The 14,840-nt window shown below is 39.1% G+C and overlaps 1 protein-coding gene across 1 annotated transcript in view; it reads left to right on the top strand.

The window, feature by feature from the left end:
• The window catches only part of SULF1 (sulfatase 1), a 157,398-nt gene extending 148,295 nt beyond the window's left edge, over positions 1–9,103 (top strand). The window contains exons 17-19 of the mRNA XM_060243665.1: positions 523–665; positions 1,152–1,275; positions 7,789–9,103. Coding sequence (XP_060099648.1) covers positions 523–665; positions 1,152–1,275; positions 7,789–8,600 — 1,079 coding nt within the window. The 3' untranslated portion in view covers positions 8,601–9,103. The remainder of the gene's footprint in view (positions 1–522; positions 666–1,151; positions 1,276–7,788) is intronic.
• The last annotated feature ends 5,737 nt before the right edge of the window (positions 9,104–14,840 follow it).

Raw genomic sequence — 14,840 nt, 5'->3', positions numbered from 1 at the left:
CTCCAGTTTGATGGCCTCTTCCTGCCAACTCCCAGATAACCGTAGCCTAAAATGGCATTTCTCCACAGAGGGGTATCAGGCAACACAGGTTGGGGTGGGACAGTACTCTGGCCTCTGTCTCAGACAGCTGTCCTTGTTCTCCTGTTAAACAGCTGGATACTGCTATTGGGTTGAAAGATGTGAAATGGAGGAGAAGGGCTTCCTAGAACCCGTCCCTCCTGCTTCTGAGACTGGTGAACAGCACTGTGAAACCCAGGCCTAATTAACACTACTGCATTAATTCCTTCATATGTATGTATAGGTTTCACTATACATACATAAGAAGGAATTAATGCAGTAGTGTGACTGTGCTTTCAGATGCAAAAGCACTTTCCCCAGTGCATCACACTCTTAACAACACATGAAAGACTGAACACAGAAGGCTGGTCTGTTTTTCTGTGCATGCCATGTCCTTTCTAGATGGGAGTGAATTAACATGCATTGCTATCGTTTGTTTGAAGTTGTCTTTTTCTCTTCCAACAGTGGGATCATTCTGCGCTTGCACAAGTTCAAACAACAACACTTACTGGTGTTTGCGAACCGTTAATGAAACACACAACTTCCTCTTCTGTGAGTTTGCTACAGGATTCTTGGAGTACTTTGACATGAATTCTGATCCCTACCAGGTATATTCATTTTGAAAACTATTCAGAAACAAAGCCTCATCCACAAGTTAATTAAGTCTGTGTGCTTGTATACAAGGCTAAGGGTCACTTATGAAGCTGCTATTGGTCTGCTGAATTTTAATATTGTCTCCTCTGACTGGCAGTGACTCTCCATGGTCTTAGACAGACAGAGGTTTTTATGACCTTTTACCTGGGATCCTTTTAGAGGACACACCAGAGGTAGGACATGTGGCCTTCTGCATACAGAGCACATACACTGAGTTATAGCCCTCCAGGGTGACATTTTGTACTTGTGTTTTGATACCAACTGCAGCAAGGAAATATTAATATATTTGGTATGGAAATACTGAGATGCAAATGTTACGTACTAGGCAGCCATAAATTGGCTTAAGTGCAATTATGAGGATTTATAAATAGCTGGATCATACCTTTTGTATTCAATATCATTGCAGACCCTAATAAAATATTTTTCCTATCTATATCAAGCTGACAAATACAGTACATACTATAGAAAGAGGCATTTTGACCCAATTACATATACAACTCATGGAGCTACGAAGTTGCCAAGGTTATAAGCAATGCAATCCAAGACCAAAGGGGCTCATCACAGGTAACAAAAATTTCTTTTAAGTTGCTTTGAACTTCTTTAAGGTTCTTTTTCTTTTGTCAGCTTACAACAAAGGCATGGTAAAGTATGCCATGTGGAATCTCTTTTAAATTATACTTTCAGTATGACTGGCACATGGTGTTAGTAGTATTTTCAGGCAGAGTCTTGGTGAACCTGAAAACCAAAGTACAGATGACACTTACTGTACATAGAAATGATTGTATAATAGCTACCGTAAATCATCACAGAAGCAAGCTAAGCTGATACTATTTACCATAAAATATTCTGATATTATACTCTGGCTTCCTGTTTGTAAACAGTCATGTTTGGCAAGGCTTAATTGTGCTGACATTCCCCCTCCACACTCAGTCTTGGGGGCCAACTTGGGATGTGATATCATAACAGGTCCTCAGAATTGTGTGGAATTCTTTACTCAACTTATAAATAATTCCATTTGACCAAGGACACCTGGAAAAAATGGGGGTACAACCAGAGACTTATGGATAGCCTTGGGTTCATGATCGCCTCCTTTTAAAATTCTGTCAAGGCTTTGCTGTTCAGTTGGCTGTTCGTATTCATTTTAAATGTCTTTATTGCCATTTATTGCTTACATTAACTGGTTTTCTAGAACTCTGTTGACCTGATATTCCCACAGGTGCCATCTTTTTAACAAGTATTTGTGAGCAACTCAATTCTTGTTTGGCCTATGACAAAAGAGGAATTTGCCTAGGCATCAGCCCTACCAAAGGTCATCAAGCCTTACTACTGAACCCCAAGCCAAGGGTTGCCAACCTCAAGGTAGCTCCTGGAGATCTCCCACTATTACAGTTGATCATCTGATGACCAAGACCAGTTCCCCTAGAGAAAACAGTTTTGGAGGGTAGACTCAATGGTGATACCTTGCTCCCTCCCCTCCCAAAACTCCACCCTCCCCATTCTCACCCCCACCAAAAAAAAATAAATCTCCAGGTATTTTTCATCCCATAACTAGCAACCCTACCCAAGCATCTTACAACTGGATTCTTAGCCCGCATCCCCTCCCCAAAGTGATCATGATCAGGAACATGTTAAACTTCACTTCAGTTGACTCCAATTTTTTTTTCTAATCTCTGTTTTTCAAATTTTTTTGCTTTTTTTCTTTTACCAAAAATAAAAGTCCCCTCTCTTAAAATTGACCACATTTACTATTTTTATGCTTTAGAATAATTCTAGAGCATTTCTTCCTGGGTATCTCAGTTGGACTTTGGCTTTATCTATTTATAACACAATAAATTTCTTTTTAGGAATTAGATGCTGTGCATGGAAAGCTACATTGTGAATGATTTTTACCAAATCTAAACACTAACAAAAGTTACTCTTGTATTTTCCTATATCAGGAAATAAAGATGGAGGAAGCTATGATCCACACAGGTATCCAACCCTTTATTATTCTCCTCAGCAGCTTCTTTCCAATTAATTGCATGCCCCAATCCATTTCAACTAATGTCTGCATTCTGCACATTGCACCTGGTGTAGATTTTGCTGAATGTGAGCACCTAACAGTGTTCTTCACCCAGCCATTGGTGTTTACCAATGTTGTTCACCTGGCCACTTAACCACTTTACATTTAGCATTGCTTGCATTGCAATCCCATGCAGCTCATTTTACAGTAATTCTGCTGTGTTAGGAAATTCATTCACCATCTTGGGGGTGGGGATTATGGCACACTTCTCTGAAAGGTACGTTGTTTCACATGACTTTTTTATTGCTCGTGAATGTGGAAGTGCCAGTTTTTGTTACTGTAATATACCTTTCCCTAAATCTTACATTTTAAAATATGCTCACAAACAAGTCCTTGGTTGTCATGGTCACTGTTAGCAACTACCCTCATGTGGCAGTCAAATAAAATAGCTCTCTGTGTCATATGTCATACGATCCACTGCATAATTGTTTACTATGAATTGGTCTTTTCAAACCTGTGTTTATACAGGTCCTGACTTCAATGATTTGAACCTGAGCCAGGATAGCTGGATACTTATGGCCTATTTTCACAATTGTCATGTAAATCATATTCTTTGTATGTAGCACAAATGAAGAGTTTGCATTGAATGGAATACTGTGTGTGTGTTAAGTGCTGCCAAATCATTCATTCTTATGGCAACCCTTGAAACTTGGGGGCTGTAAAAGGCTTGCTTTCACATAATACTTGTTTGAGTGAATCAATGAAGAGGTGTAAAGATATAGTGTTTCACAAAACTGTTTGCAGCATGACTCTAACGTTAGAAATAAATCCTGTAGGTTCCCTGCTGTTCCTGAAGGTAGCTTGCAATTGCTACTCTGATTCCTAACACTGCCTTCTTTTCTCCAGCTTATTTGTCTGCCTCTGAGCAGCTCCAAAATTCCACTGAAACCAGGTTTGTAAAATAATCCCATTTTCAAAGTCCATGGTGGAAAAACCTACTTAGTGCTGGAAGCCTACATATATGCAAAAATTAATTTGAAACTCTTCATATATAAGAACAATTCACCATTGGATGTTCTCATACAGCCTGTTTAATGGCCTTGTACATAAGATCTGAAATATGATAACATTTTGACAGCAGTGTTCCCTCTAAGCTGAGTTAGTGTAAACTAACATAGATTTTTAGCCTCCAGCTCACACATTTTTGTCTTGGCTCAAGAAAAATGGCGCCAGAGCACACTAATTTATGCAGTTGCTCACAACTTTAATGCCAGTAGCTCACGAAGTAGAATTTTTGCTCACAAGACTCCACAGCTTAGAGCAGGGGTGGTTAAACTTGCTTAATGTAAGGACCACATAGAATAAATGTCAGATGTCTGAGAGCCACAAGACATGAACGCCAGATGTTTGAGAGCCACAAAAAAGAGAGGGAGGGTAATAGATGGAGGAAGAAGGGAGAGGCAAAAAGAAAGCAACTTTAACTTTAAATGCATTCTCCGAGCTGCTGGCTGGCTTGGTTTGGAGAAGTGATTTAAAGAACAAATGCCTTCTCTGTGCAGTAGTGGGGGCTTGAAGAGCCACACAGTATGTATGAAAGAGCCACATGTGGCTCCTGAGCCGCAGCTTGGCCACCCCTGGCTTGGAGGGAGCACTGTTTGACAGATGTAGTATGGGGTAGACAGGCACTGGAAGAAGTCATGATTTTAAACAGACTGCTTATTTACTGTTTTGTAATATAGCAGGGGTGGCCAACAGTAGCTCTTCAGATTTTTTTTTGCTTACAACTCCCATCAGCCCCAGCCAGCATGGCCAATGGCTGGGGCTGATGGGAGTTGTAGGCAAAAAACATCTGGGCCGAGGTCAGATGCACATAAACTGACGAGAGGGGCATGGATGAAAGCCAGATGCATGTTGGATTTTATGCGGTTGTCCAAACATCAGCATCTGGCAATGGTCATTGGCTCATTCGTGTCCCAAACTGCCATGACTGAGACGTGGACTTTTTTGATAGTACATTAAATCCGGAATAAGAATGCTTCCGACGATTCCTGCACGTACTTTCTATGTTTGAACACTCCATTGTAGCCAACTCGTCACAAGCGCACATCCGCTTCTCTGTGAGAGCCCACTCCAAATGATATCACTGTGCCAGCAATTGTTGACTGAGCCTTCCAACCTTCCGAGGTCGGTAAAATATGTACCCAGCTTGCTGGGGGGAGGGGCAGTATAGATGACTGGGGAAGGCAATGGCAAACCACCCCGTAAAGGGTCTGCCATGAAAACTTTGTGAAAGCAGCATCACCCCAGAGGCGAAAACGACTGGTGCTTGCATAGGGGACCTTTCCTAAATGCGGGGGGGGGGGGAGACAGATTGCCCACCTTTGCTGTCTCCCTGCAAGGGGAGGAAGATGACCCACCTTTGCCGTCTCCCCGCCAGGCAGAGAGACAGCAAAGAGAATTGCCGTGCTCCCCCCCCACACCATTTAAACACCACATTGGGGTGTTTAAATGGGGGGGAGGAAGATCACCCACCTTTACTGTCTCCCCGCCAGGCGGAGAGACAGCACAGAGAGCTCCTGGGCTTCCCCTTCCTTTCTGGGTGTTTAAATGGGGGGGGGGGCAGATCGCCCACCTTTTCTGGCACCTTTTTTTTTTAAAAAAAAAAAAGCCAAGCACACTATCCCACCTACTGCGCTTGCACGAGTGTGGAATGCCATCTCAAAAAATGAGGTCCGGTTGAGAGCTCTGATCAACCAGTGACGGACCAACACTGCTTAGAACTGAAGAATGGAGGGATGTCTGATCAGGAAATTCGTTGTAAAAAAGCTGCGCGGTATAATAGCGACGGGTTAGGGATGGATTTAATGGTGAGTGTGACCGCAGTCCTGGAGAGCTACCGTTGGCCACCCCTGTAATATAGGATATAAAGATACAGACCATGCAGTAGACTGATAGTTGCTAACAGACTGTAATTAGATCACTCAGAACTTTCCCCTTCCTACTGTCCTCCTCACCTTCACTGTGTCTGATTAATGTTTTCTCACATGTAAATCCCATTGTGTTCAATGGGGCTTACTTTCAGATAATAGTGTATCTGCTAGATTGCACCTTCTCTCAAAGAATCCCTCAAAAAATTCTCTCAAATAATTCCTCCAGCTAGGTAAGTTAGATCTCTCCCAAGAAAAAGGTTTAGCCTTGATCTCCAGCGCATATATCTCAGACATTAGATGATTACTTTGAAATTTTGCAGAGAAGAACTCCTGAATCTCAACTCTTCACAATGTTTTTAATATAATGAATGTGACAGAGCTTGATTTCAAGCTACAAATTAGCAAATGTAATAGTGTCTGTTTATCCAGCTGTGACAATTCACAATGAATATAAACTACAGAGCTTTGTACTATGGAATTACACCACAAATTGGGTTGAAAATCAGAACATATTGCAGTTAGATGTGCCACTGGACAAGTCACAACATTTCACCATAGGGATGCAGAATCCGGGCTGATGAAAGCATGTTAAGATGTGTGTATTACCTTCTGTGGCATTTTTGTCTGACAGTGGTGTGCTATGTTAGCAGTACATGAAACTGAAATCAAGCCCCCAGCTAGCAGCAGCTGGTATGCCGGAGTCTCACTAAGATTCACTGACTGATGAAACTGGGGTGATCTACTGTTTCCCTTCCCAGTCAGAAAGAGAGATTCTATCAGTTGGAGAATCAGGATGTATAGTTCTCTACCACCCTCAGGAATTGGGAGATCCCTCCAGAAGCCACTGCAACACCTAGACTGATTTCTCACTCACCCTATGCCGCTCTGACCTTCTTTTCAGCACGGTGTCCTTCCGATTTCCCACTGTCTGCCCCAGGGCTTCAGCTAAAAAACAGTTTCTTGTTTCCGTGCAAAAATGCCAACGCAAGCTGAAACCCCGGGGCAGATAGTGGGAAATAAGAAGGACGCTGCGCTGAAAAGAGGAACGTCAGAACAGCATGAGGTGAATGGGAAATCGGTCCTTGAGTTCAAAGAAGTGTACTCAGCTGCCACTAGGTTATTACTCTTATTAGGAAATGTGAGATGATCCCAACTTCTCCTTCACCATCAGAGAGATCCCGTGGACAATCTTTCATTTCTCCCCAAAATGAGCTGAGCACAGTTCTCTTATATTGTTTATTACCTTACCAGAATCTTATCTTCCTTGAAGCTAGAAGAAGAGTATTGGTGATGTTGAGTCCAAAAAGCGTGCACAATAGGAGTCCACACTCTCTGCTCCTCTAGTATCTCAATATCTTGAACACTTACCTCCAATGCTGTTTTTTATTTTTAAAAGCCATATGAGAAAACCATATATAGTTTCCCCTTAACCTCTTGTATCACTAATGGCTTTTGTTGGTGTTCTCATAATATTGGTTATTTGCTTCTATGGAAGTTTCATGCTGTGTAATACCTTTATGTTCTTCCCTGACTGTTCCTATTCTCAACATCCTATGCTGTGAAGGTAAGAATTTAGTCATTCACTAGGATATAATGGAGAAGTTTGTGGGAATGGACACAGCCCTCTCACTGGGAGTTGCTATATTCCTAATGAGCACCACCTTTGGTGGTGAAGCCTCAAATATGTTAGTTTAACCAGAAAAATAGGACCATTGTTGTCCTTATTTTAAAAGGATTAGGAGGGCTTGGTTGAGCCAGGAAATCATGCTTCAACAGACAGCTGATCTGCTTCCACACATTCACTTTGATCTTGGTATAGTGCTATTATTTTATATCTTCTTGCTGTTTCTTGGTTCAAGTTTTCGTATGTGTGCCTTTTCAGTCTACAGAGCTTTAGAAAAGAAGTACGGGAGTAACCAATGAAAGTGAAATAAACCCTGTTGAATGAATGTGTGTGTGTGTATGTGTATGTGTGTGTGTGAGAGAGAGAGAGAGAGAATAAATCAACGTGAATACTGTGAAGATGGATTTCAAAATGTAAGGAGGTTGAATAGATTCTCAGCTAGTTGAAAACAAGGTGATAGCAAATGTGTTTGATAGTGAGCTTCAGGTTGTTGTCAACAGTTTCTTCATCTTTCTTTACAGAGGACAATTATGGCATGGATGGGAAGGCTAAGCTGCCAAACTTCATTGAAAATGTCAACTGGCAAGGACTGGAAGATTTGTACAGTGTAAATGAAAGCTTATATGAACCCAGAAATGACTACCGACTTAGTCCTGATGACTGGACAAATTACTTGAAGGATGTAGATAGAATCTTTGCACTGCTGAACAGTTACTCCGAGCAAAATGGAAGAGCAATGACTCAGACTTCTCATGCCAGTGGCTATTTGGATGAATCATCAGCACCATTGTCCTTGCTGGAAATGAGCTCTGCTGGATCAGACGAAAGTTCGAGTTGGTTGACAGCCCAAGAGGAACAGCCCATCATGCCAACAGATTTAGAGTCCCTGGCTACAAGAGCAGTTATGTTATGTCAGGACTGCACACTTGAATTAAGCAATGACATTCCTGAAAAAAGGAATCTACATTCCACACACTGGAATAGTCACCAAGGCAAAACATTGCTAGAGGCAGAAGACCTTGTTAGGTTTGAAATGGATTTTAGTGGGAATGATTTGACAGAGCTGGAGTCCACGCATAGCTTCATCTTACAACCAGTTAGCGTTCTTCAGAAAGATTCTTTCCCAGACAGTAACTCTGCAGAAGACATTTTTGAAGGACAGATCTACCTTCCCACAAACTCTGATGAAACAGTAATTCATAAGGCTTTAAACACATTAATTGTGGAGCATAAAACTGAAGGGGTGCTGGAAAAAAGGGAACATTTTCCAGAAGAATCTTCACAGTCCATAGGCATAGAAGGCAGTGCCTCATTTCCCCTGTCCTCACATTAAGTCATGCAGACACATGTACATTCTTGCTTATTATGGATTAGTTGGCAAATAAAAGTAGCCCAGACAACTGACATTCCAAATTTTATAATTGGTATATTTCATAGCAAATTAATGAAACCTGACATCAGTGTTTCACATATACACACCATGAAACATGCCATATTGTTTACTAGCAGTGTAAAGAGACCACATTTAAGTTGTTTTTGCATTGCAAACCTTTTCTAAACTGCTAGGAAGACTTCCTCAAACAGGAATCTGGAGTTATGTATTTTCTCAGTTCTGAGAATGGTTCCCCACCAATGAATGTTTCTTGTTCACTTCAGTTCTCTGAATAATACATTTTTATTTGAAAAAAATAACCACTGGAATTTCATAATGTCAGAGTAAAATTATATTGCACTTTTATAATGTGTACCATACCCTTTATTAATCTGGTACTCTGCATTCTTTCTTTGCTAATGCTGTATAATAGCAATCCAATAAAACAGGAAGACAGAAATGCAGTATGCAGCACGAAGTGTGAAGATCAGTTATGCAAATCAGAAATAATTTTCAAATTTAAACTTTCATGTTCAGATTGATTCATGATAACTGTTTACCTCAGAGATGCAGCTAATGAAAGATGATTACAGGAGTTAAATTGACTTCAGCCTTCACTGTGTAGCAGAACTAATGAAGATTTGCATTCTGGTTTTTTTTTAATTGGAAATGAATGTTAATTTCCATTATTCAAGAGAGAGACATGACTGCTCAGAAAAGTACTCCTGTCATTTTGAGACACTGGAGAAGTATCATCTAATACTACTTCCAAGAAGCCCCAGTTCCAAGAAGGGGTCTGAGCAATCAGAAATTTGCCTGTACAATTGCTGTGATCTACAATGGCATGCCTGCATTGGTATCCCCATTTCTTTCTTGCACATCCTAGTGCAAGACTGCAGAGTCAGTTTCCTTATATCTTTGACTATAGCCATGCATCTCTACAGGAGACCTTTAATGTGTAAAATCTCCAAGATACATAAAGTACATGGTATGCTTAATGACTTTTGGTCATTCATTTTGGTAGAGAAAAGAAACTCATGTGCACTGATTATCAACAAAGTGAATAATTAAATGTGTCAATACCATAATATAAGGCGTATGTACAACGCACCAAACTTTTTATTTTAATGCTACTTCTAAAATTCATTGCTACACTATGCCATATCTTTTCTTCCCTCAACTGCTTGAATACTTGAAAATGTTTGAAAAAATTAGGATATCCATCTCTCAAGTTTTTTTTTTAAATTAACCCCCTGCCCAATGGCCAAAAAATAAAATACAGTAAAGCAAATCTCAAAATCATGTTTTTCCAGTATCTAATTGTTAAATAAGGATATGTCTCATATGTTAGGGAAAGGGTGCTTTTTGAACATTTTTCAATAAAAGGCAGCAGTGTCTTCTACACAGGCTTTAAATAACTGCCAAGGAAAACTTGTGATAGACTCTGTAAACTTGTCAATATTAACTTGGTGGTTTATCATGTATGTGTTATAGGCTGAATGACAAAACAGACTTATTTATGGTAATGAATGCTTGTATATAACTTTTTATTGTTAGGCCTCTGTCTTTATAAAATATTCTGCAATACATTTATAGAACAATTCTGACTTCAAGAAAGTCTGGAAGCTACATTTTTTTTTAAATAGCCACTATACCTGTTATTCAGAAATCTGCAAAGTTAAAATTTCATAGAAAGATAACCCTTTAAAAACAAACAAAAGAATTTAAGTCACAACCCCCTGGACAAAAAATAGGAATGGAAACAGACATTCGTGATTATCTAGTACTAAATGTTTTGATAATACTTAATGTTTATGTAGGATACATTGTAGTGTTTAAAAACCTTCATTTCAGTAAGCTTTATGGTGGCCTGAAGGTAGGTGAATATTATTGCCCTGTATAGTAAATATGGCAGTGTGAGTTGCTCAAAAGGATAGCTCAAAAAGATTCCTGTGGTCATTTTTCTTTGGCACTGTTTAAACAACATAATTTGGTGATCAACAATTGAAGCTGTTTTTCTTTTTAGAACTACAACTGAAGAACTCATAGTGACAGCTATATTTTCACTTGGATCTACATTTGAACCAAAATTGCATTGTTAAAACTTCTGAAAGTAGAGTTGAGTTGTGCAGTTATTACTTTTCAGAGATGTTCTTTCGTAAGAGATGGCGTTTTAAGTAATGGGGCAAAGAACTGAGAACATGTACAGCTCAATGAATCCATATAACATAAACCAATACAAAAATTTATCTTTGCAGAAAGGAGTGATAAAAAGCCTACTATTTCTACAAGTATTATCAGTTCAGCGAATTGACTAGGAGGAGCAAGGTAGACTGGTAAAGTAGACTGCCATTGAAGGGATGAGTCATACCTTCAGTCTCCATTGTCATAAATATTCATTTTACCAGCATCTCCTTTCCAAAGGCACTCAAAACTGCTCAGTCACAGGAATACAAAGTGATGTTCCTTATCAGCCATTGGATGTCACTGTAACACTGCTCTGGTGCAGTCCATTTATTCTTTGCTGTGACAGAAGTGGTATATATTTATAGTTCTAAAAGTTTAAATTGCCCTTTGAAAGTTGTGACGATGTACTCAGGAGCAGCTGATTCTCAGTCTTCATAAAAGATTAGATTTCCTTGTCATTAAAGCAGTCTTTCACTTCACAGAGCTAAAACTTATTATGTATATGCAGTACTGCTAAATGTATATTAATTTTGTTCACAGCCTAATTCTGAGCAATAATTTAAATTCAATATGTTCAATAAAATTCAATTTAAAACCAGTAGTTTAGCTCACTGAGAACAAAAAAACAAATTTAAATCATTGGATTGTACCCCAGTACTCCGTGTGGCTAAGGCACATGTATTTTGCCAATGGAATATCCTCTGTGCCAACACCATGCACCATCCTTTGCTGGGTGGAGTACTTAGAATACAACTCACAGGTTTCAGTTCCCATTATGAATAAACATTTTCTGAGCAATTACAACACGGATACCCTGAGCCAGAGGATGGCATCTTCATCGTCAGGTGGGATCTGCAAGTTTAAATTTGAATCTGTATTCACATATTTATTTGCCACAGTATAGCATAGGTAAAGTGAGATTCAGATAGGTAACTGGGTTGGTCTGAAGCAGGAGAATCTTCCTGACAACCACTCCACCCCTATATGTAAAGGGTTGAGGAAAACTTTGTTGGTCATAAAGGTACCACTGGACTCAAAAATAGATAAAGTGTTAAGTGACATTGTCACCAACTCTTCCTTGTAAAGTTTTCTACCGATTTTCCCATCTTACAACACTGCAAGGCAAACAAATGTTCAATATGATATAGTTCTGCTCTGTGGTGTGATATACACCACACAATAAAAGAACATTTGTTCATTGAGAAGTCATTTTTATTTCAAAATACCAAGTGTTTAAGGGTTCACTTGTAAATTCATGTTCACAACAAACCCTGTACATATTGTTGGTTTTGCAATATCTTGCATATTGTTTCAAAAAATGTTGCTCCACTGAGAAGTAATAATTATTTTTTTAAAAAAACCCTAAACAAACCTATTATACACTAAACAAGTTCACCAAATCAGTATTTTTATCATCACAGGCACAATTGATACAAATGCCTTCCCTTTGTCCACACATATTTATTCAACAAAACATTTTAACTAGCTTGTCCGTTAATTAATACTAAAACATTTCCCTTTCAGGTATCACATTTAGTAATAATATACAGGATTTTACTGTTTCATTTGAAGTCAATAGCCAAAGTGGCTTTTGCTTTCATGGGAGTGTTCTAATTTTACAATTTCAAGAATGTAACTTGTCTGTCTCCATAATGTAGCAGAGCTGTAAAACAATGTTTGAATAATTAACATGCTGAAGTAATATATGTTATGTTGCAGCTTTGGCAAGGGCCAGAAACATACAGATAAACTGTGAACTATAAACAAAATCAGAACTTCAGGTAAGCAATTATTTTTAACATGCAATACACTAATGTTTATTATGGTTAAATGGCCAACCTGCAGGGCAACATGTGCTCAATCTAATGATTATGGGCATTTATTTTGTTAGAAAACAATTAGAATGTCATGAGGTAAAGCACATGCAGTGACTGAAATTAGTGCTTGTGCTGTTAGAAAGATAAACTTTATTAGCACCAGACCAACATTTATGCCTCTTAACAGGTAATGCATTCAACTGAGTGTGTTGACATGGAAAGACGTCCTTCCCTATTGCATAAAATGGCAGAATCCCTGTGCCACCAGCCCAGGTTTTTAACCCTTCAACTTACAACCACATACCTGAGTATAATGATAGTAGTAAGATGCACTATAAATATGTAAACTACACAATGCTTTTAAGTGTACAGATAAGCTGAGACTGTTAACACTGGAGGCAACTTTGGATAAAGTTTCAAATGGTAAGGGTGAAGCCAACACTGAATTGACTGGAGACAGGCAGAAGAATAATTTTATTTAAAAATGGAGGCAATATTAGGCTTGTATAGTATTATTAGTTCTTTATACTATTATTTACATTACTACTTATGGCTGTCTACTTCCCTATACATTATATACACATATCTGAGATACCAAAATGTTAAGACTTGAACATTGGTGGCACTTTCACATACTGTTTGCTTCTCCAAGAGTGTTTTGAGTAGTTCTTCCATAGCTAAGAATGATACCATCAATGGACCAGTGAGTGAGTACCACCAGCCCAAGAGAAGCAATTAAAGGCCCAGCTGGACAGGCTGCTGTTTTGGCAATCACAGTAACTGACATGCCCAAGAAATGTGGCTTTGAATTGACACAAGACTGAGTCCTGTGCTGATTAAACAAGACAATTTTGCCACTTGTTTATTTCAGAAGTTGGCAATTTGTAGGCTTGCAATATGATGACTCAGTAAAGGACCTTTGCAAACAGACCTGAAGCAGATGCATTGCATGCTTCATGCACCAATGATTTGCAAAACTGACATCCAGTCTCTAAAGACTACAGCTTTTTGCCTCTTCCCACTTTGCAGCATGAACTATGTCCTTGTATTTCATATACACTGCAACAAAATCTAGTTTTATGGGATGCCATACAGCCTTGAACTCTGGCTGTACCCACTGTTTAATGTACTTTCCCATTATGAAACAGTGCCTAATAATTTTCTTCCAGTCCACAGGTAAAACATTTCTTCCTGAACTGGTTCCTGATGGTTGCAACCCACAAAGATCTGTGAAGCATATAGATATTCAAAGGCCATGTGAATATTCCCTGAGTTTCAGGAATAGCTTGGCCAGTGGCACCAGAGGCAGCTTCTAGAAAATAGGTCACAGAAGCCTTCACTGCATGTGGTGAGTTCATTTGGAAGCCCTTTAATGGCAAGAAGGAAAAACTATCACAATGGAACAAATCCCTTCTCCATTTTTTTGCCTTCTCCATTCAAAGGAACCTGATGCAGTATACCAGCAGGCTGGCAGAGGTAACAGCACAGCAACTTAGCACCTGTAGAACTTTGAAGAAATAAGGGACCACCTTACACTAGTCAAAAGGACATGCCAGTTGGACGTATTCTCATTGATAAATATGTCTCTAGCTTGCACCCTTTAAAAAAGAGGGTCAGAAATTGTTTTTCTGAAGTGGAACTTGAGGGAACAATAAATGTAACTATACAATGAAAGAGCTGGCTTCGTAATAACTTCAGATAAATCCACACTCAATTGTTCAATATTTTCCTCCTTTGAGGTGTTTTAAAAATGAAAACTCACTGCATTATACAAGTACCTGTAATACAGATTCCTTCCAGGTGCCACTTTGTTTTCAATTGAGAGCTTAAGTGTGAATTTGGAAATAAAAGTGGAATAGTTGAATAGTTGCAAGCTAAATCAAAGACAAAGTCTGTCTTAAAACATCAGTTTGTTATGCAAAACCATTACAGTTTTTAACCTGTATGGTAATTAGTTAGTAACCAAGTACTAAACTGAGATGCAGCATTAAAGGTTAAATTAATATTGTGAAGCTAAGGCTATTTGAACATTTCAGACTTTGAGTACTAGTCTATGGCTTCTAGTAGTACTACAGTATGAAAGGACACACTGGGGAGAATTGTACATGTTATGATTCAACACAGCCCACTTTCCGATTCTGCTGAATGAAAGACTTGGGGGAAATAAACACCAGACAGAAGAAAAGCCACTCTGAGA

Source organism: Heteronotia binoei, chromosome 7 (genome assembly GCF_032191835.1).
Source record: "Heteronotia binoei isolate CCM8104 ecotype False Entrance Well chromosome 7, APGP_CSIRO_Hbin_v1, whole genome shotgun sequence".
In the NCBI taxonomy this organism is placed as follows: Eukaryota; Metazoa; Chordata; class Lepidosauria; order Squamata; family Gekkonidae; genus Heteronotia; species Heteronotia binoei.
This window is presented reverse-complemented; position numbering and strand designations above follow the sequence as displayed.